The 22,189-nt window shown below is 36.3% G+C and overlaps 1 protein-coding gene across 20 annotated transcripts in view; it reads right to left on the reverse strand.

The window, feature by feature from the left end:
• Positions 1 to 22,189, reverse strand: part of UTY (ubiquitously transcribed tetratricopeptide repeat containing, Y-linked) — a 234,468-nt gene that overhangs the window by 209,439 nt on the left and 2,840 nt on the right. For all 20 annotated transcript variants that reach the window (XM_063660969.1, XM_063660967.1, XM_054473301.2 and 17 more), the window contains exon 3: positions 14,481 to 14,589. In XM_063660969.1, coding sequence (XP_063517039.1) covers positions 14,481 to 14,589 — 109 coding nt within the window. The remainder of the gene's footprint in view (positions 1 to 14,480; positions 14,590 to 22,189) is intronic.

Below are 22,189 nucleotides of genomic sequence, written 5' to 3' on the forward strand. Positions count from 1 at the left end.
ACTTTCCTAAGTCTTCAACATCCCCACAGCCTGTGACCATCTAACCCAAATGAGGTGCATCAATAGGATAAGGCTAGTCCCTGCCAAGCTGACCTTCTTGCCTTTCCCTGATTATGATCTAGAAAAATTCAAAGACATCAGTAAAATTCTCTCCAGTCTTTTGCTTGAATATTTTGTCCTGACCCCTAATAGAGGGGTTCCACTGTCTATGGTTCCACTTTCTCTCAGCTCCTGATGTGCTGAGTAAGGGCATTCTCTGGGAGTTCCACCTAAATGACCCCTTGTGTGGGGTGCCAGGCCTCCTTCTTCTAGAACCTGTGAGTATAACAAATTCTTTAATCTCATTTGCCTCATCAAGTATAATCTCCACAGCCATACTGGAATGATCCTTAGCGACCCCAAAAAGACCACTTACTCCTCTATTTACAACATAAGGACAAAGACTTCCAGGGGTAAGGCACTGAGCAACAGGTCACATGAAAAAAATTGTTATTAAGGAGCCTCAGACTCATACCAGCAATTCTAGGACCAAGAAAATGGAAAACTACTTCCAAAATTATAAAAAAAAAAAAAACTATTTCCATCCTAGATTTAAATATTCAGATTATTAATTTACAGTTGCAAGGCTAAAAGAAAGACATTTCACACAAACATATATGTGAAGTCTCAAAACAACATTATCTCTCATGAATCTTTCCTTAAGAAGCTACTAAAGAATGTGCTCATCTAGAAAATATTATATACTGGCTGGGCATGGAGGCTCACACCTATGATCCCAGCGCTCTGAGAACAAGGCAGGTATGGATTACTCAAGTTCAAGAGTTCAAGGCCAGCCTTGGGTAATGAAACTCTGTTTCTAGAAAAAAACACAAAAATTAGCCAGGCATGGTGACTTGCACATGTAGTTCCAGCTACCTGGGCAGCTGAGGTGGAAAAATGGCTTCAGCCACAAAGACGGAGGTTACAGTCAGTCGACATTGAGCCAGTGTACCCCTGCCTGGACAACAGAGCAAGAATCTGTCTCTAAAAATAAAGAAAAATAAAAAATTATATACCAACAAAGAAGATATGTGATAAAGAAAACAGGAGTACCAGAACAAAGAAAAAAGGTTCAAAAATGGCATCTATGTCCCAGATAGAATTTAGGAATACCATGACTCAGGACATATGCATATTGATGTCTACTAACATCTGCTGTTCCTATATTTCTTAATCTGAAAAATGCCCAGTTAAACTTGGTTTTGATTATTATATGTGCAAACCTATTTTTTTTAAACCACCTCTACTATCCTTTTCACACACTACAAACTAGATGACTAGAAGGCCATCTCACTCCCCTTAGAAGTGTTCTAACATGACCATCATTTGAATTGTCCATTCTCTCCCTCATCTTATTTCCTCACAAATTTCTAGTACCTGGTACACATAAGAGCCTAGTCAGAAACACTAATTGTATGAAGTATGTTGTCCTAAAGTCTGTTCCTAAAAATCAGTTTTATTTATGCTGGGGTATTCAGTTTTTCAAAACTAAACAATATCCAATCATTCATAAGTAGTTGAAGAAAACAACAAAATTTCAAGGAATCTATAAAATCTACTCCTAGAATTAGCATGAATTTAGTAAGCTCTTATGATACAAAGTCAATTTTAAAACTCAACTATTATTTCTTATATAGTACTAACAATAAACAACTATACATAAAAATTTAGCACCAAAATTTTAAGTATTTAGGTCTTAGTATAAGAATATATTTAATAAGACATGCAGGATCTGTACGTTGAAACTGTCAAACAAGAAATTAAAGCATAAAACAATTGAAAAGTTATTTCATTTACATGAATTAAAAGAATTACTATAGATAGATAAGATGAACATCTTCCTAAAATAATTAACAAATTCAACAAAATCCAAATGAATGCCCAAGGACTGGCTTGTCTATACCTGTAAAAAAGTACTCCCTTGAGTGCAGGCTATTGATAATGACTTCCTTCCAGAAAATATGATACGCAAAGAAGCAAAAAGAGTAACTTCACAATGGAGAAACCTAACAAACAGTGCCTCAGCCAGTGAATAACATTAAGTCATGTTGACAGTATATGTCTCTGATATGATGTGATAAAAATGCACTTTATAATTTTCCTCCTAAAAAAATGATAATCCTAGCTTAATCATGAGAAAAACAACACATGATCCCTGTTCAGGGACATTCTACAAAATACCTGACCAATACTCCTCAAAACTACTAACATCATCAAAAATAAGGAAAGCCTGAGAAAGTGGCAACAGACAAGAAGATCATAAGGAGACATGACAACTAAATAAAATTAGCTATCCTAGTCGGAACTCTGAAAGAGAAAAAGGACAACAGGGAAAAACTTTCTTAAAAAAATTTGAATAGAGACTTTAGTTAATTTATCAATACTGCTTCATAATACTGTGACAAATCTATCACCCTAGTGGAAGAGGCTAAGAGGGAAATGGAGTATACATAGAAACTCTCTAATAACTTGTAAAATATAGTATACATTTGACCATGTCTATAAAAAGTAAAAACATTATTGGACATTTAGGTTGGTTCCAAGTCTTTACTATTGTGAATAGTGCCGTATACATAGAAACTCTCTAATAACTTGTAAAATATAGTATACATTTGACCATGTCTATAAAAAGTAAAAACATTATTGGACATTTAGGTTGGTTCCAAGTCTTTACTATTGTGAATAGTGCCGCTATAAACATACGTGTGCATGTGTCTTTATAGCAGCATGATTTATAATCCTTTGGGTATATACCCAGTAATGGGATCACTGGGTCAAATGGTATTTCTAGTTCCAGATCCCTGAGGAATCGCCACACTGACTTCCACAATGGTTGAACTAGTTTATAGTCCCACCAACAGTGTAAAAGTGTTCCTATTTCTCCAGATCCTCTCCAGCACCTGTTGTTTCCCGACTTTTTAATGATCGCCATTCTAATTGGTGTGAGATAGTATCTCACTGCGGTTTTGATTTGCATTTCTCTGATGGCCAGTGATGATGAGCATTTTTTCATGTGTGTTTTGGCTGCATAAATATCTTCTTTTGAGAAGTGTGTGTTTGTATCCTTCACCCACTTTTTGATGGGATTGTTTGTTTTTTTCTCGTAAATTTGTTTGAGTTCATTGTAGATTCTGGATATTAGCCCTTTGTCAGATGAGTAGGTTGCAAAAATTTTCTCCCATTCTGTAGGTTGCCTGTTCATTCTGAAGGTAGTTTCTTTTGCTGTGCAGAAGCTCTTTAGTTTAAATGTTCAACAATGATAGACTGGATTAAGAAAATGTGGCACATATATACCATGGAATACTATGCAGCCATAAAAAATGATGAGTTCATGTCCTTTGCGGGGACATGGAAGAAACTGGAATCCATTATTCTCAGCAAACTACCGCAAGGACAAAAAACCAAACACCACATGTTCTCACTCATAGGTGGGAACTGAACAATGAGAACACATGGACACAGGAAGGGGAACATCACACACCGGGGACTGTTGTGGGGTGGGGGGAGGGGGGAGGGATAGCATGAGGAGATATATTTAATGCTAAATGACGAGTTAATGGATGCAGCACACCAACATGGCACATGTATACATATGTAACAAACCTGCACGTTGTGCACATGTACCCTAAAAGTTAAAGTATAATAATAATAAAATAAAGTAAAAACATTATAATCATACTGTTAACCATTGTCCTAGATAAAGGCTTTAGAAGAGTACTATGGTCAGCCTCCATTTGCAACCTATAAAGTTTAAAATTCACATTCAGAATTTATGAGGAATTTACCTCTTATAATTTTGAATGTAACCTCATGTACTTAAGCTTACCTGTTATATTTTCAGCCATTTAAGCAAGTTCTCAAGTATCAGTCTATTACATCAGTCCCTGGGATCTTACCATTTAAAAAATCTTAACATTTTATGTCTTCTAAATAGGTTATTAAAATTAATGGCTATTACCAATCTCCCTCTTTATAGTTTCTCTGTCGAATTTATCTTATTCAAAGCATTGTCCTTACTTTTAATAGTTAAGTCAAGTACTGACCCATGGATAAAATTCCTAATCCTACTGTAACTAGACTTTTCTGAAGTCTTAAACAGAGGATGGGGCAAGAGTGTGAGGATCATTTATTTTGATTTCTTTATACTACACAATGTCTGTTTCACAATAATTGCAGTAACTGTCTAATTGATTCTTCTCTTGGTAAACCATAATTCACACACTCTTTATTATGTGCTTCTTGGGTCCTCAGTGGCTCAAGTTGTCCTTGTTCGTCCCACTGTGAAACCTTTTAATATCATTATAGGCAAGATCACTGTTTTCCTTTACCACTTACAAAAACGGTTTACCAACCATTTCAACATTAACCGCCTTGATGAATACCCAAAACTAAAGTTTTATCAATCCTTGAACCCAATTTTAGTCTTAAACAGCCTTCTAATTATTTTTAATATTTGTTTTCTATTTAAATCTATTCATTTTAGTCTGTTATAAGCTTAAATCCCTAATTTCCTTAGAAGTATTTCTAAGTACCTGAAATTCAGTTTCATTAAAGCCAGAGAACATAAAACTCATTTGTTAATCACATATTAAATATACAAACATACTTCTTAAAGTATTAAAATGACTGCCAAGAACCAACAATATATTCATATAAAGAAAAAAAATTCAAGAGCAAATAATGAAAGTTAACTATTAAAAAAAAAACTTCAGAGTTCTATAATCCCTACCATATTTTTATGTTTAACATAATAGAAATACAAGGAGAAAAAGAAGTGGAAAAGATGCCATGTCATATTTTCTTTAACCTCATGACCTTGCTTCACTTCTTTTAAATAAAAAAATGGGGTTGGGCACACTGGCTCACACCTGTAATCCCAGCACTTTGGGAGGTCAAGATGGCAGACTGCTTGAGTTCCGTAGTTCAAGACCAGTGTGGGCAATATGGCAAAACCCCATTTCCACAAAGAATACAAAAAAAAAAAAATATCCTGGCATGGTGGCGCATGCCTGCAGCCCCAGCTACTCAGAAGGCTAATGTGGGAGGACTGCTTGAGCTGGGGAAGCAGAGATAGCAGTTAGCCATTATTGTGCCACCACATTCCAGACTGGGTGACAGAGCCAAACCTTGTCTCAAGAAAAAAAAAAAAAAAAATGAGGGTGAGGGGTGTAGTTAAAGAGATGTTGGTCAAAGGAAACAAAATTTCAGTGAGATAGCATAAGTTCAAGTGATCTACTATAAAACAGAGTAACTATATTCATATTATATATCTTGAAAATTGCTGAGAGTAAATTTTAAATGTTCTTAACACCAAAATAAATAGAAATTTGTGAAGTAATGCAAATGTTAGTTTGTTTCAACAATTCTACAATGTACACATATTTCAAAACAAGATGTTGTACTCGAGAGAGATACATAATTTTTATGTCATTTTATAAATAATTTTTTAAAGGGGAAATGCAAACTTTACAAAAGGTCCTGACTACTGTATACATAGTACAACAAAAAAATTTACGACAAGCTTTCCCATTTTTATGAGTTTTAAGGATTTGTAAGAATTTTCTTAGAAATGAAAACAGAAACAATTGTCAAAAAACAAAAAAGAGAAGGAAAGGAAGAAAGAGAAGGAAGGAGAGAAAGAAAAGAGAAGGAAAAGAAGGGAAATGAGGGAAGGAGGGTGGAAAGGAGGGAGGGAGGGAAAGAAGGAGGGGGAAAGACAGGGTGGGGGGTCAGGAAGGAGAGTGGAAGAGAAATTAGTAATATAAACTACAATCCAATGGTACAAATAATACTAAGCAGTGATAGGAATTCAAGAACATAGTTACTCTCATACATACTGATGTGCAAATATAAATCAGTAAAGCCTTTCAAGAGGACAATCTGGCATTAAGCAATCAAAAGTTCATTTAAAAACAAGAGTATTTGTGTGTGTGTATTCCTTGCCTCCATAATGCCGGTAATGGATATATAACAACAATTACTGGCACATAAAAATTTTCACTAGGCTTGTCAACAGTGATTATTTTAAAAGCATAAAAAGAAACAAAGAGACTAAAATGCTCAGAAAGAAAATGTTTTCTAGTTTTAAGAAGAGTCTCACTCTGTTGCCCAAGCTGGAGTGCAATGGCGCCATCTCAGCTCACCTCTGCCTCCTAGGTTCAAGAGATTCGCCTGTCTCAGTCCCAGAGTAGCTGGGATTACAGGTGTGTACCACCGCACCCTGCTAATTTTTGTATTTTTAGTAGAGATGAGGTTTACCATACTGGCCAGGCTGGTCTCGAACTCCCGACCTCAGGTGATCTGCCTAACTTGGCCTCCCAAAGTGCTGAGATTACAGGCATGAGCCACCATGCCCGGCCGAGAAAATGTTTAACTTAAGTAATGGAATAAGAGATTACAAATGTTTTAAAATTGTAAATGCAGCCTATAAATTTGAGGTATTTTGGCATGATATTATTAGTATACTCTATTGACTTTAGGTTACAAACTGGTATACAGAGTAAAAAACACATTTTAAATTTTGAAATGTTTATATTGACACAATAGTCTATTAGGATTTTTATCAAAACTTTTAACAGCTGTCTCTTGGTGGCAAATGTACTACTGAAGCCTTTGTAGAATTTTTCTTAAATACTGTGAGTCACCAAGCTCAATGCAGTAAATACAGATGTAAACAAAACACACAGCAATAATTTAGTTTTTTTAGTTATCTGAATACTGTTTTTTATTTTGATGTGTCTATCTTTTATTGAGGGGAAATCCACATAACATACAATTAGCAATTTTAGAGTATACAATTCAGTGGCATTTAGTGTATTCCCAATGTTGTGCAGCCACCACCACTCTCTATTTTCAAGTTTTTTTGTAACTCCAGAAGTACACACTATCATTCTCTGGCAATCATTAATCTATTCTGTCTCTATGGATTTACCTATTCTGAATATTTCAAAATATTCAAAATAACTCAAAAAACATGGGATTCTGTGTCTGGTTCCTTTCACTTAGCATAATGTCTTTAAGGGACATGCAGGTTGTAGCAGGTATCAGTACTCCATTCCTTTTTATGGCTGAGTAATATTCCATTGTCTGTATATACTACAGCTTGTTTACACAGTCATGGACATTTGGGTTGTTTCCACCTTTTGGCTACTTGAATCAAGTTGCTATGGGCATTCATGAACAAGTGTTTGTTTGAGTGGTTTGTTTTGTTTCAATTATTTGGAGGTGTATACCTCAGAATGGCATTTCTGATTCATTGGTAATTCTGTAAAGTTTTTCAGGAAATATATATATATATATATATATATATATATGTACACATTTTTATTATACTTTAAGTTCTAGGATACATGTGCACAACATGCAGGTTTGTTACATATATATACACGTGCCATGTTGGTGTGCTGCACCCATTAACTCGTCATTTACATTAGGTATATCTCCCAATGCTATCCCTCCCCTCCTCCCCCAACCCCACAACAGGCCCGGGTGTGTGATGTTCCCTTTCCTGTGTCCAAGTGTTCTCACTGTTCAATTCCCACCTATGAGTGAGAACACCTAGTGTTTGTTTTTTTGTCCCTGCAAGTTTGCTGAGAATGATGGTTTCCAGCTTCATCTGTGTCCCTACAAAGCACATGAACTCATCCTTTTTTATGGCTGCATAGTATTCCATGGTATATATGTGCCACATTTTCTTAATCCAGTCTATCATTGATGGGCATTTGGGTTGGTTCCAAGTCTTTGCTATTGTGAATAGTGCCTCAATAATCTTACATATGCATGTGTCTTTACAGCAGCATGATTTATAATCCTTTGGGTATATAGCCAGTAATGGGATGGCTGGGTCAAATGGTATTTCTAGTTCTAGATCCTTGAGGAATCACCACACTGTCTTCCACAATGGTTCAAGTACTTTACAGTCCCACCAACAGTGTAAAAGTGTTCCTATTTCTCCACATCCTCTCCAGCACCTGTTGACATTATTAAAATAACATTCTCATCAAGGTCATCAGGGTCTCAGAACTGGCTACATACAACCTCCAAGAAAGTTTCATTCCTTCTGTTTTTCCAATGTGTTCTGCCACAAATTCTTCAGTTCTCAAAGCTAACAGAACTTTTACTAGTTGCCTAATGCATCAGTTCCATAGTTCTGAGAGCATGGGCATGAATGTCTGAAAACCTGAGGTATGATCACTCATCTGCTATTCTCTGAACTTCTCAATTGCATTTTCCTCCTTGAATAAATCACACTAAATTAGTGATACCACAAATTGTGATCATTGAGAAATCTCTAAAGGTTTTTCAGAAGTAGAGAAGGAAGCTATCTATGACTTTTTAAAACTGTGACTGAATTCTAAATATATTTAATTGGACATTACATGAAGACATTGTGTACTTAATGTCTGAATGCAGGGAAGATAAATAGAAAATCACCTGATGCATACACAAAAATTTATCAGCTTTACAAAGACATATAACCATTCTATGAGCACATGTTTATTGCAATATTTTGTCCTTTACTGTCAACAAAAGAACACAGCCACATGATATAGGAAAAATCTATATTTTTTACAAATTTTCCATGATCTCTAGCTAAAAGGTCATATGACATATATGCAACAATTTATCAGCTTTCAGAGCTTTAATTGATATTCATTATTTGTGGGTTCTATGTTATTCAACTCACGAAAATTTATATGTACACAAGATCAATTCACAGTTATTCACAGACTTGCACAGGGCAGCAAAAAATTCGAGCCACTGGATACACACTCCCAGCTAATGTTAGAAGAGGTGAGCCTTTCTCTGACTTCATGTGTCAAGTACTCTAAAAAAGCAGGCTTTTCCTGCTGTATGCAGTATCACATTTTTCTTATTTTTGCTTTTTTGTTAGTAATTTTGCTGTTTAAAATCACTATCCAGCTGGGTGCAGTGGCTCACACCTGTAATCTCAGCACTTTGAGAGGCCAAGGCAGGCCTATCACTTGAGGTCAAAAGTTTAAGACCAGCTTGGCCAACATGGTAATACCCCGTCTCTATTAAAAACATAAAAATTAGCTGGGTGTGGTGGCGCATACCTGTAATCCCAGCTCCTAGGGAGGCTGAGGCACAAGAATCACTTGAACCCAGGAGACATAGGTTGCAGTAAGCCAAGATCACACCACTGCACACCAGACTCGTTGACAGAGTGAGACTGTGTTTCAAAAAATAAAGCCGGGTGCGGTGGCTCACACCTGTAATCCCAGCACTTTGGGAGGCCAAGGCGGGCGGATCATGAGGTCAGGAGATCAAGACCATCCTGGCTAACATGGTGAAACCCCATCTCTACTAAAAATACAAAAAAATTGCTGGGTGTGGTGGCGGGCACCTGCAGTCCCAGCTACTCGGGAGGCTGAGGCAGGAGGAGAATGGCGTGAACCCGGGAGGTGGAGGTGGCAGTGAGCCAAGATCGTGTCACAGCACTCCAGCCTGGATGAGAGTGAGACTCCATCTCAAAAAAATAAATAAATACATAAAATAAAATAATAAAATACAATATAAAATAACAAAATAAAATGAAACATTAAAAAATATATAAAATCACTAACCAATGTATAGTGCCAAAGAGCTGTGTGATGTCCCTAAGTACAAAAAGAATGTGATGTGCCAATGTGTCTAAATACAAAAAGAATGTGATGTGCCTCACAGAAAAATATATTTCATTCAGGCATGAGTTATAATGCTTCTGGCTTTGAGTTCAACTATAATGAATCAACCACTTAGATTTTAATAGGGATCTTTAAACAGAAATACATATATAGTTATGTACTAATCAACTAACAACAATGTCGTGATCAAAGGCTAATAGGAACTTTATCCTGTACTTCCCTTTAGGAACAATAGTTCAGTATTTGCTAATTCAGTTTTCACTATGACTTTATAACAGTAATCTAAATGACAAGAATCTATATCTTTTGTGAAGCAAATTCATTGTTTTATACAGACACACACACACATACACTGAGTCTGAGTCTAGTGAGACAGAGACCCTATCCCAGGCTGCCAATCTGGATAACAGAAGCCTAGGATTCATTGCAAGCTTTGGCCTAAGGCTCATGAAAGCTGCCCAGAGCATATGGAGTCTCATCTGTGCATGTCCACTTGCACCATAGCTGAGGAACCCCGAAAAGCAGCCCTAAGTTTAACACCCTGGCATTATAAGCCTTAACGAGCTAAACAGTTGAAAGAACACACCACCAGCTCTTCAGTGCATCCTGTTTCTGGTGTGGAAGGCAGCTGGGAAAAAAGCAGGCTGTTTGCTGAGTCCCTTATCATCTTAGGATGTTGTATTCCCAGTACACTCTACAGTCATTCTTGAGAACTACAAGTGAGAAAGAATAAAAACTCGGTTGGTCCCTGGCCACGGTGACTACTATCCTCCATGAAATATACACTATGGTCACCAGTTTATATAAATATTCTACTTTATACTGTAAACAAACAGTATTTCCACATTACAGATTAAGAATCTATATATTTAACAAATTCCCTTCTCTAGGCAACAGAAAAAAGCTATAATCAAGCATCAGGGAGGGACAGCACTGGGAAGAATAGCTAATGGATGCTGGACTTAATACCAGGGTGATGGATGGATCTGTGAGGCAAACAACCATGGCACATGTCTACCTATATAACAAACCTGCACATCCTGCACATGTACCCCAGAACTTAAAAGTTGAAGGAAAAAAACACTGAACTCCTTTTTTAAAAAAACAGATTTTTATATTTTCAAACTATACTAACACTTCAAATTAAAGAAACATCATCTTCAATTTAAACAGCAACAAAAATAGGCTTATCCATAAATGAAATAAAACTATTATTTTTGGAGAAGCATAACTCAAAGACCTATTAGTGGGAAGCACCCATTTTATGTTCTTATACTCTATGTACCAGGGCAGAGTATTACAATTTCACCCAAGAAAGTGAAAGGCAAACAAAGAAGAAAAAGAAACACATGAAGTTTGACATACATTATTAGTCATTCTTGGAATAATAGTAAATGTACAGGAATCAAAAACACAGAGCCAAAATTTTTAACAAAAGTGGCTGTCAGTACAACAGGTAACAAATTACTTACTTGAAAGAAGAATAGAGAAAGTTATGAATGGCTGGAATCTCAGTTAAACTTGTAATTGGAAAACTTTCAACTCAACATGAAATATAAAATATAAATGAATGTCTCTGTATTCATTTTCTTTTCTTCTCTACTATTACAAGTGATCAAGTTAACCTCTACCTCTAAAAAGGCTAATTCTTTTTTTCTTTGAGACAGAGTGTTGCCCTGTTGTACACACTGGAGTGCAGCAGCACAATCTCAGCTCACTGCCACCTCTGCCTCCAGGGTTCAAGCAATTCTCCTGCCCCAGCCTCTAGAGTAGTTGGCATTACAGGCGCATGCCACCATGCCCAGCTAATTTTTTGTATCTTTAGTAGAGACAGGGTTTCACCATGTTGGGAGGCTGGTCTTGAACTCCTGACCTCGTGATCCACCTGCCTTGGCCTCCCAAAGTGCTGGGATTGTAGGCATGAGCCACTGTGCCTGGCCAAAAGACTAATTCTTTACATGCCAATATTGACCTGAGAGAACATTTAATCAAGAACTTAAATGTCAGCGTTATTCTTCTCTGACCTTAATGTATTTTGCCCAATGTCTGACCTACCATGTGCCCAAACCACAACACAACACAACAAAATAACCTTCAAAACAATTTCCTTGGAGTCTTTATTCACTTCACAGACAAAAATTATACAAGGTCTCTTCTCTTCTTTTTAAATAGAAAATGTAACTCAATTATCAATCTTAAAGCTCTAAGAAATTTAAAAATATATGCCAGGTGCAATGGCTCATGCCTGTAATCCTAAAACTTTGGGAGGCCAAGGCAGGCAGATCACCTGAGGTCAGGAGTTCAAGACCAGCCTGGTCAACATGTTAAAACCCCATCTCTACTAAAAATACCAAAATTAGCTGGGAGTGGTGGCAGGCACCTGTAATCCCAGCTACCCGGGGGAGACTGAGGCATGAGAATCACTTGAACAGGGAGGCAGAGGTTGCAATGAGCCAAGTTAGAGTTCGTGGCACTGCACTCCATCCTGGAGATACAGTAAGACTCTGCCTCAAAAAAAAAGAAATTAAAAATGCATATTAAGTGACTGCTGACTGCTACATAGCAAAGACAGACAGTCCCTATTTAAATCTACTTCTCAATTCAGGGTCTTTGTTTATTAGCTCTCAAGTTTACATATTAAACACACACAAAAAAATCTTACATGTGTACTAGAAAAACCTACGCATTTTTCTTCTCCAATTGTTTCCTCTGAAATATTACACTTTAGGCCAGGCACGGTGGCTCACACCTGTAATACCAGCACTTTGGGAGGCAGAGGCGGGTGGATCACTTGAGGTCAGGAGCTCGAGACAAGCCTGGCCAACATGGTGAAAACCCATCTCTATTAAAAATACAAAAATCAGCCGGTGTGGTGGCGCATGCTTGTAATTCCAGCTACTTGGCAGACTGAGGCATGAGAATCGCTTGAACCCAGGTGGCAGAGGTTGCAGTGAGCCGAGATTGTGACATTGCACTCTAGCCTGGGCAACAAAACAAGACCCTGTCTCAAAAAAAAAAAGAAAAAGAAATATTACATTTTAACCAAATTTTTATCTAAAAGTTTATAAATAAACATTACTAGTCACCTGCTAAAATAAAGCCCATTTAACAAGTACTAAGAATTTCAGGCTGGGTGCAGTAGCTCATGCCTGTAATCCCAGCACTTTGGGAGGCTGAGGCGGGTGGATCAAGAGGTCAGGAGATCGAGAATATCCTGGCTAACAGAGTGAAACCCGGTCTCTACTAAAAATATATTAAAAAAAATTAGCCGGGCATGGTGGTGGGTACCTGTAGTCCCAGCTACTCGGGAGGCTGAGGAAGGAGAATGGCATGAACCTGTGAGGTGGAGCTTGCAATGAGCCGAGATGGCGGCACTGCACTCCAGCATGGGTGACAGAGTGAGACTCCGTCTCAAAAAAAAAAAAAAGAATTCCATTTACCATTCATTGACTTCCTCTGCTACTATTCCCCAGCCTACTACATTATTAGGAGGAAGACGTTAGAGAAACTTAAATAAATCTGTTACTATAAACCATTTTTAAATGGCAAAGTTCCAGCTGAAACATAAATATTCCATAGAGCATGCTACATCAAATCAAAAGTACATTTCATTAGTAAACACTGGCTTAACCTAACAAAAAATGAGGTACATCAGATACTCTACTGCTAAAGCACACAAGTAGTATACCCCCAGCAACTCTTCCCTCTAATTCTAAAATAGTCAACTGTTCTTTCTACTACCTATATTTGCTGGAAAATATATCTACCTACTCTCTACCAATGTTTACTTATATCCAAAAGTTATAAAATATTCTTTGGTATGGGAATACTGGTGTGAAGGAAAAATGTTCTAATTTCCTAAATAAATAATGCTCTTGGTCAGTGGCTTGGTACTATGAAAAGTACACATTTTTTACAGTTATCTTAAGTTACTTATCTCCACCTATTGCTTTTTTTTTTTTGAGATGGAGCCTTGCTCTGTTGCCTAGGCTGGAGTGCAGTGGCGCAATCTTGGCTCACTGCAACCTCCGCCTCCCAGGTCCAAGCGATTCTCCTGCCTCAGTCTCACTAGTTGGGATTACAGGCACACGTCACCACACTCAGCTAATTTTTGTATTTTTAGTAGAGACGGGGTTTTGCCATGTTGGCCAGGATGGTCTTGAACTCCTAACCTCAGGTGATCTGCCCGCCTTGGCCTCCCAAAGTGCTAGGATTACAGGCATAAGCCACCACACCCACCCCTCCACCTATTTCTGAGAAGAAAAATAATTTGACTGAATGAAAAAAATCTGCTGTACAGAAGGCTCAAACTCAGAGATGAGCTACCTGTATTCCTTTTAGAATAACACACTGCTACAGATCAGACTTGCAATATTTTCTAACTATAATGAAAAATTTTAAAGAAAATCAAGAAATCAAATGAGGAAATATTGTTTCCCTGATCTTTCCAAAATGTCCACGTTTGTATAATATAGACAAAGATAACAAACGTACTGTCTTTCTACTGTGGTAACATACTTAAAAACATGATTTTCACAAGGGCAAGCAAAATAGCAATACACATGTAGGATATTATACATTTTACTCAATAATCTTAATTTACGGCATATTTACATGAAATCACATAAAATTTTCACATCTCTATTTAGTCTAAATTCTTTCTCATTGATTACTATGTTTATAAGTTTATCTGAAGAAAGTAAAAATCAGAAGTATACCTGAAGAAGGAAAAAACATTACAACTATGGGGCAAATGTAAGTCAAGCAAGAAATTTAAAAAGAGAATAACAATACCTTTTGAATAATCTTCCAACAAAAGGTTGAAGTGACCTAATTGGCAAAAGAAGTCAGAGTCCACTTTTCCTTCAGCTTTTAAGATTAAAGATTCATAGCAGCGAACAGCCTAGAAACAAAAAATTATAAACATTAAGAAAAAGGCATGTCTTTCCTGGAAGAATACATACATCTGCATGAGATTCTTAAAGAAATCAAAGCAACCATAAATGTATGTCACTTCTTCCATAGGCATAGGATTAAATTCAGCATTTCAGAGAGGAAATAACTTCTCTTAAGAATTTACTAATGAAGAAATTAGATCCCAAGGATTCTTGGTGAATTATGAAGTCTTCATCAGTACACCCATATTAAAAGGAGATGAAAGAAGCCAAAGTAATGATGGGCTGACAGGACAACTGGATCAGTTTCATTAAAAAGGGCTAACTTGAAGATACATCTTTTGACTCCAGCTGTTTAGAGGATCTAAAGTGATGCTGATGGACAGTGGAAGAAATCACAACATGGAACTCCTTGAATAAAAATTTATTGACTTTAAAAATAATAATAATAATAATAATAATAATAATTCACTAATGAAGCCAATAGTCATGATCTAAGTACTTTTCCATCTTGAAAAAGACAATATATCATATGCTCAATAAAATAAACTAGAAGCTCGTTAATAACTTTATATAAAAGTTGCACATCTAAATTCTTATTATAATCCTTATTTATACAACAAAACTACTCTCAAATAAGCACTGGAAGAACATTACTGACTCTGGTAGCCATTAACTACATGAAATTTTTGAACATTTGGATTGTGGAAAGCCCAAACTGAGATGTGCTGTGTTTCAAAGATTTCATACAAACTTTGGTGGGGGGTGGTTATGGGTTCAGATCCAGTCTTTGAACTTTCAGGAGTTTGCAGAAGGAACAAACTGAATGAAAACGTTACTAAAACATCAGAAGGAACAGTGTTCTGTAATTTTGCTGCAAACAGAGTTGTTACTAACCACAGATCTTGAAAAACTTAACTTCTTCTAACTACAGTCTTAATAACATGCAAACAGCTTGTTATTTGCAAAGGAAAAGATGCTCAGTATTTTCAAGAATAAATTAATTATTTGTAATGCAGAACAAAATGAATAAATCTGAAAGTAAGCTGAAGGAAAGGAGCAAGGCTAAAGCACAGTATATTTTTCATCATCCCATTTACATAATATTCTAGAAATGTAAACAATCTTTAGTGTCAGAAAGCAGATTAGTGATTACTTATAATTGTTGCCTCCTCTTTCTGAATTACTAAACCACTGCCTGAGTTTACTTGTACTAAGTCCCCACCCACTATGCCAGACCCAATACCAAGTACTTTACATAAACGTTCTTCCTTACACAAAATGCAGTATCTGGAAAAGAGGACTTCAAGTAATGGCAGCATGAAAACGATAGTGAATGCACTCTACAAAAAAGAAGGGGTAATCGCAGCACTTTGGTAGGCCGAAGGCAGGTGGATCACGAGGTCAAGAGATACAGATCATCCTGGTCAACATGGTGAAACCCCGTCCCTACTAAAAATACAAAAATTAGCTGGGCATGGTGGTGCGCACCTGTAGTCCCAGCTACTGGAGAGGCTGAGGCAGGACAATCACTTGAAGCCAGGAGGCAGAGGTTACAGTGAGCCAAGACTGCGCCACTGCACTCCAGCCTGACCAACAGAGTGAGACCCCACCTCAAAAAAAAAGAGGAGGAAGAAGGGGAATAAAGGCAAAACATAGGAAATTTTATTTTTTAACATTGCACTAACATTCACAGCAGTAAAGAGTTTCACAGTTTAGTCCACAAGTACCCTCCACTCCATGCAAATTTTCTTAAAATACATATCTAAAATGTCTAATTCTCCACCAAACAGTAGTAGACCTAAAAACAAACAGGTAAGTGTAACCCTATTATACTAAGTCACTTTTTTCAACCAACAAAAACTGACCCCAAATAAATCTATATATTGTATTTAGCAGGAACTTCAAAGTAGTTATTACAAATATACTTAAAGAATTAAACAGTGGGCAAATACAGAAGATTGAGGTTGCAGTGAGCTGTGATCATGCCACTGCACTCTATCCTGGGTGACATAGCAAGACATGAAAAAAAAGAAAAAGTGGGCAAAGAACAAGAACAGATCAAAAGAAGACACATAATAGTCAAAAAGCACATTTAAAAAATGTTCAACATCACTAATCATCAGAGAAATGCAAATCAAACCCACAATGAGATATCATCTTACACTAGACAGAATGTCTACCATTAAAAAGATAAAAAAAAAAAAGAGATATTGGCAGGGATACAGACAAAAGTAATCTCTTATGCACTTTCACAGAGTATTAGCACACTCTATGAAAAACAGTATGGAGATTTCTCAAACTACTAAAAACAAAACTACCATTCAATCCAACAATCCCATTACACGGTATATACCCAAAGAATAAGAAATCATTATATCAAAATGATAACTGCATTTGTTATGTTTACTGCAGCTCTCTTCACAATAGCAAAGATCTGTAATTACTCCAATGTCCACCAATGGATGACTGGATAAAGAAAAAGCAGCATATATAAAATTAAATACTATTTGGCAATTAAAAGAATGAAAATATGTCTCATGCAACAACAAGATGGAACTGAAGGTGATTATCTTAAGTGAAACAACTCAGAAACTGAAAATCAACACTAAATATTTAATACTTCAATATAAACAATCAAATCCAAAAAAAGAAAACATTGAACAAAAACAGAGCTTCAGAAACGTTTTGAGATCATGCCAGGCGTTACCATCTTAATATAACTGGAGTCTGACAGAAAAAATGGGAGAATAAAATAACTATCATCCAGGCCGGGCACGGTGGCTCACGTCTGTAATCCCAGCACTTTGGGAGGCTGAGGCCGGTGAATCACAAGGTCAGGAGCTCAAGACCAGCCCGGCCAACATGGTGAAACCCTGTCTCAACTAAAAACACAAAAAATTAGTTGGGCGTAGTGGTGGGTGGCTGTTATCCCAGCTACTTGGGAGGCTGAGGCAAGAGAATCGCTTGAACCCCAGAGGTGGAGGTTGCAGTGGGCCAACGTCACGCCACTGCACTCCAACCCAGGCAAGAGTGCAAGACTCATCTCAAGAAAAAAAAAATAACGAAAGAAAAGAACTATCATCAAAAATTCTATACTTCATTATACTATACTTTTATTAAAAAGCAGAATCATATTCCCAGATAAACAAAAGCAAAGAACTAACTGACGATAGACATACTTTACCAAAAAGAAGTATTGTTTCACGCAGGAAAAAATTAAAATAGCAGGTAGTAATGTGAATTCCCAAGGCAATAACATGGTTGTGGGATGAGCAAGGAGTACTGGGCCAACTGCTAAGTTTGCACCTAAGGGATACACCCCCTGATAACTGCTAATCTGTTTTTGTATCTCTCTGGATTTGCAATTTTGGAGAAAGTAAGACTTCCTTGAAAAACAAACCTGAGGGCGTTCATCACCACTACACCTACCTTGTAAGAAATGCTCAAAGTAGTCCCACAGGTTAAAGAAAAATGATGTTAACCAGCACACAAAAGCATTTGAAAACACAAAATAAAGATAAACGTATAGACAAATATAGTAACCTATAATATTATAATGCAGATGAAAAAATAATGAATAAATCTGGTATCTCATTTTTTAAGGCATAAAAAAATTCTAAAAAATACATTAATGGATCTCTAAAGGACAGATATAAAGAGCAGTTTTTATATGCAACTGAAATTTAGTTCTTGTCGGTTGACAAAAGATGATTATTGGCCACGTGTGGTGGCTCACGCCTGTAATCCCAGCACTTTAGGAGGCCAAGGCAGGCGGATCACCTAGGTCAGGAGTTGGAGACCAGCCTGGCCAACATGGTGAAAGCCTGTCTCTACTAAAAAATACAAAAATAGCTATGTGTGGTGGCAGGTATGTGAAATCTCAGCTACTTGGGAGGCTGAGGCAGCTTGAACCTGGGAGGTGGAGGTTGCAGTGGGCTGACATAGCATGAACTTCAGCATGGGCAACAGAGGGAAACTGCATCTCAAAAAGAAAAAAAAACACCAAAGTTATAACTTTATGAAGCTTTATGTTACTGCCATGGTAACTACAAAGAAAACATCTAAGACATAATGTACAAAGTGAAATGAAAAGAGAATTAAAACTTGTCACTACAAAAAAATCCAATGAAACACAAAGGAAGGCAGAAAGAGAGGAAAAGAGAAATAAAAAGGGTACAACATAGAAAACAAGGTAAACTTTTAGACAAATATAGTAACCTATATTTTAAGGCATAAAAATGAAGTGAAACAATGAAAGAAAATGGAATTAGTAAGTCCTTTCTTGTCAGTAATTAAATAGAAGCAGATAATGCACCAATCATAATACATAGAGGGAATAACTGGATTTAAAAAAACAAGATACAACTATACATTGTGTAAAAGACACTCACTTTAGACCTAAGGACATGCACAGGTTAAAAGTGTAAAAATGAGAAAAGATCTGTATTCTATTCTCTGAAGAGGGCAAGAGTGGCCATCCTGGGACTATACATGCAGATCACCATGTCTAGCTAATTTCTTAGTTTTTTGTAGAGATGGAGTTTTGCCATGTTGCCCAGGCTAGTCTTGAGCTTCTGGAGTCAACTGATCCGTCAGCCTCCACCTCCCAAACGGCTGGGATTACAGGCAAGAATCACCAAGCCAGGCCGAATAAAGCTTATAACAAAATGAGATCAGCGAGTAAAAGAACAGCAAAGTACGCTACTTTAAACATCTGCTAAAAGCTAAAGTCTGATTTTACATCTGAATTCTAAATAAAATTACAAGATGCACTGCTGTGGTATGAATCAAATAATCTCCAAGTAACAACTCTGTCGTATTAAGAAACAGCAATGCAAACTTTTATTTTCATAAGCTAACCTTTACTGTGAACTTTTAAAGCCCTTCACATGTTTATTCTACACTGATGTCCCAGTGCTAGTCATCCTACCACTTAAAGGACTATTTGTTCAATCTAAACTGAGGGAGGTCTTACTTCAACATGACCTTCATAAAAGTTTTCCATTCATGACACTCTCAAGTTTGTTTTGCTCTGAGTTGTGGTAGCAATATATAAGCCAATCATGTGAAGATTCAAAGCAAGTTCATAAAATATGCCAGTCATTTTATGACAGCCATTGACCAATTTATAAAATATGTAGGTTTAGGTCTTAATCTGTCAAATGAAACAATCTTATATTCTTTAAAATACAAATTAGCTCTCTAGACAGCTCATTAAAATGGGATCATTCATTAGCATCACAGTAAGTTGTAATGCAAAAATAACCTTCAAAACTAAAAATTAATCTATGTCAGAACAAATATGTAATACTGTGGTTGGAAAGCACTAAAATTTAATTTTGGCTTATAGCATTATGCCTATAAATTTTGCCACTTGAGTTACAGACATTCATGTCAGGCAAAACAATCTTATTTGGCAATTTAAATAATGTCAAATGTTCCCTAGTTATTTCAGTTTGACTCTTTTAAAAGCTAGCTATTTAGTAATAAAAGTAGGCTGGATGCAGTGGCTCACTCCTCTAATCCCAGCACCTTGGGAGGCTGAGGAGAGCAGATCACCTGAGGTCAGGAGTTCCAGACCAACCTGGCCAACATGATGAAACCCTGTCTCTACTAAAAACACAAAAAATTAGCCAAGCATGGTGGTGGACACCTGTAATGCCAGCTACTTGGGAGACTGAAGCAGGAAAATCGTTTGAACCCAGAACACAGAGGTTGCAGTGAGGTGAGACCGTACTATTCCACTCCAGCCAGGGCAACAAGAGTGAAACTCCATCTCGGGGGTAAAAAAAAGTAAAGTAAACCAATACCAGAAAAGTGCCTATTTGTTCTCATATAGTTTGGAACTGTGCCTAGATATCAAAATATTTTCTATAATTGCTTCAGATATGTATGTCCAACGTTGTACCCAATTAGCATTCTTACATAAGGCCTACTTAATACTTTGTTCAGTAATATGTAAACAATAACAACCATAATTGTTTAGAAGACAACTTCCAAACTGTAAAATACTTTTTCCTGATACACCAAATTAAAGACCTAATTCTAAATACAAAACATGACATTATTTCTATAGTTGCTTTTTAAACTCAAAACACTATTTTTAGAACTGGAAATGAAGTTCTACAGGTTACAGGTTAGCAAACAAAACACGTATAATGCAAGATCTTAAATATCACCTTTCAAATATTACAGTATAAAAAACCACTCAAAGCATTTTAATAGGTGTTTCTCCTGTTAATGCCTCTAGCATTATATTGAAGGCATACTGTAATAGTAACATTCTATTTGACAGAGTGAAACTCTATCATAATACAAACAAAATCAACCTAAAATATTTTCCAACATGAAAGAAAAGTTACTATTGCTAAAATTTGTTTTTCACTTAATTGAACTGCTTATTACTTAAATATGAGCAAGTTATTAGGCTTCCACCAAAAAGCTTTTGCTGAAAAGTATTTACATTAATTCAGATGGCAATCTTATAAAAATTAATAAAAATCTTATAAACAAATAAATAGGTTACAGAATTTTAAGGGAATCTATTGTTATAACCATACTAATGGTTTGATATATGGGTTCATGTATAAGGTCAAAAAAAAGAAAAATCAGAGAAACTAGTCATTGGGATAGAGCATCCTCAATGTCCAGAAAACTTGACAGGAAAAAAAGGATATTTATAACAATATTTTAAATCTTTAGAAACTTGTAAAACAATACTGACATTTGTAAAATCTATAAATAAAACTTTCATAGAAAACATAAATACGAATAAAAATTGAAGTATCAGTGATATAGATCATTCTAAGAATTTTTTAAAAAAACAGTGATATACGCAAAGCTCTGTGAGAAACGGAAAAAAATATTTTATTATACATACTGCAGAATAATTTGTCTTGGAGAACAGGTACTACCATAGTTTGAATATGTCCCCCAAAGTTCATGCATTGAAAACATAATCCTCAATGCAACAGTGTTGTGAAGTGATATCTTTAAGATTGGACAACATCATGAGCAGGCTGCTCTCATGGATGGGTTAATGTCGTCATAGTGAGGATAGGTTCATTACAGAGAGTTAGGCATCCCCCATCTCTTGCAGTCATACACTTTCTTGCCCTTCCACCTTCACCAAAGAATGATGCGGCTCTAAAGCCCTCATGAAACGCACCCTTTGATCCTGGACTCCCTAGCCTTCAGAATCCTGAGCCAAATGAAGTGAAATTGAGTTAATATTTTTTTCATTTCAAACAAGTCACTGCAGTTTAATATACGGCATCACTCAGTGTTTTATGAAGCTACAGTTCTCCCCAAACATAAAGAAACCACTTTCTCATATTTAAAATGTTACTGTAATCAAAGTTGGAAAGGATCAATACGTAGAAAAAAAAATTCCTTAAAATTTAAAACCCATATTATCTGAAAAGTCCATTCCAAACTAAAATTTAATATTAACCACAACCCACTGAGAATTTATCCAAACTCCAGCATATGAAGATTTAAAGTTCTCAACCAGTATTTTCCCACATTATCCCAGAAAACATCGAATTACTTTTATTTCATTATCATAACTATTTTAAACATTAAGGCAGATCAAGAGTCACTGTT

The sequence above is a fragment of the Pongo pygmaeus genome, chromosome Y (genome assembly GCF_028885625.2).
Source record: "Pongo pygmaeus isolate AG05252 chromosome Y, NHGRI_mPonPyg2-v2.0_pri, whole genome shotgun sequence".
Classification (NCBI taxonomy): domain Eukaryota; kingdom Metazoa; phylum Chordata; class Mammalia; order Primates; family Hominidae; genus Pongo; species Pongo pygmaeus.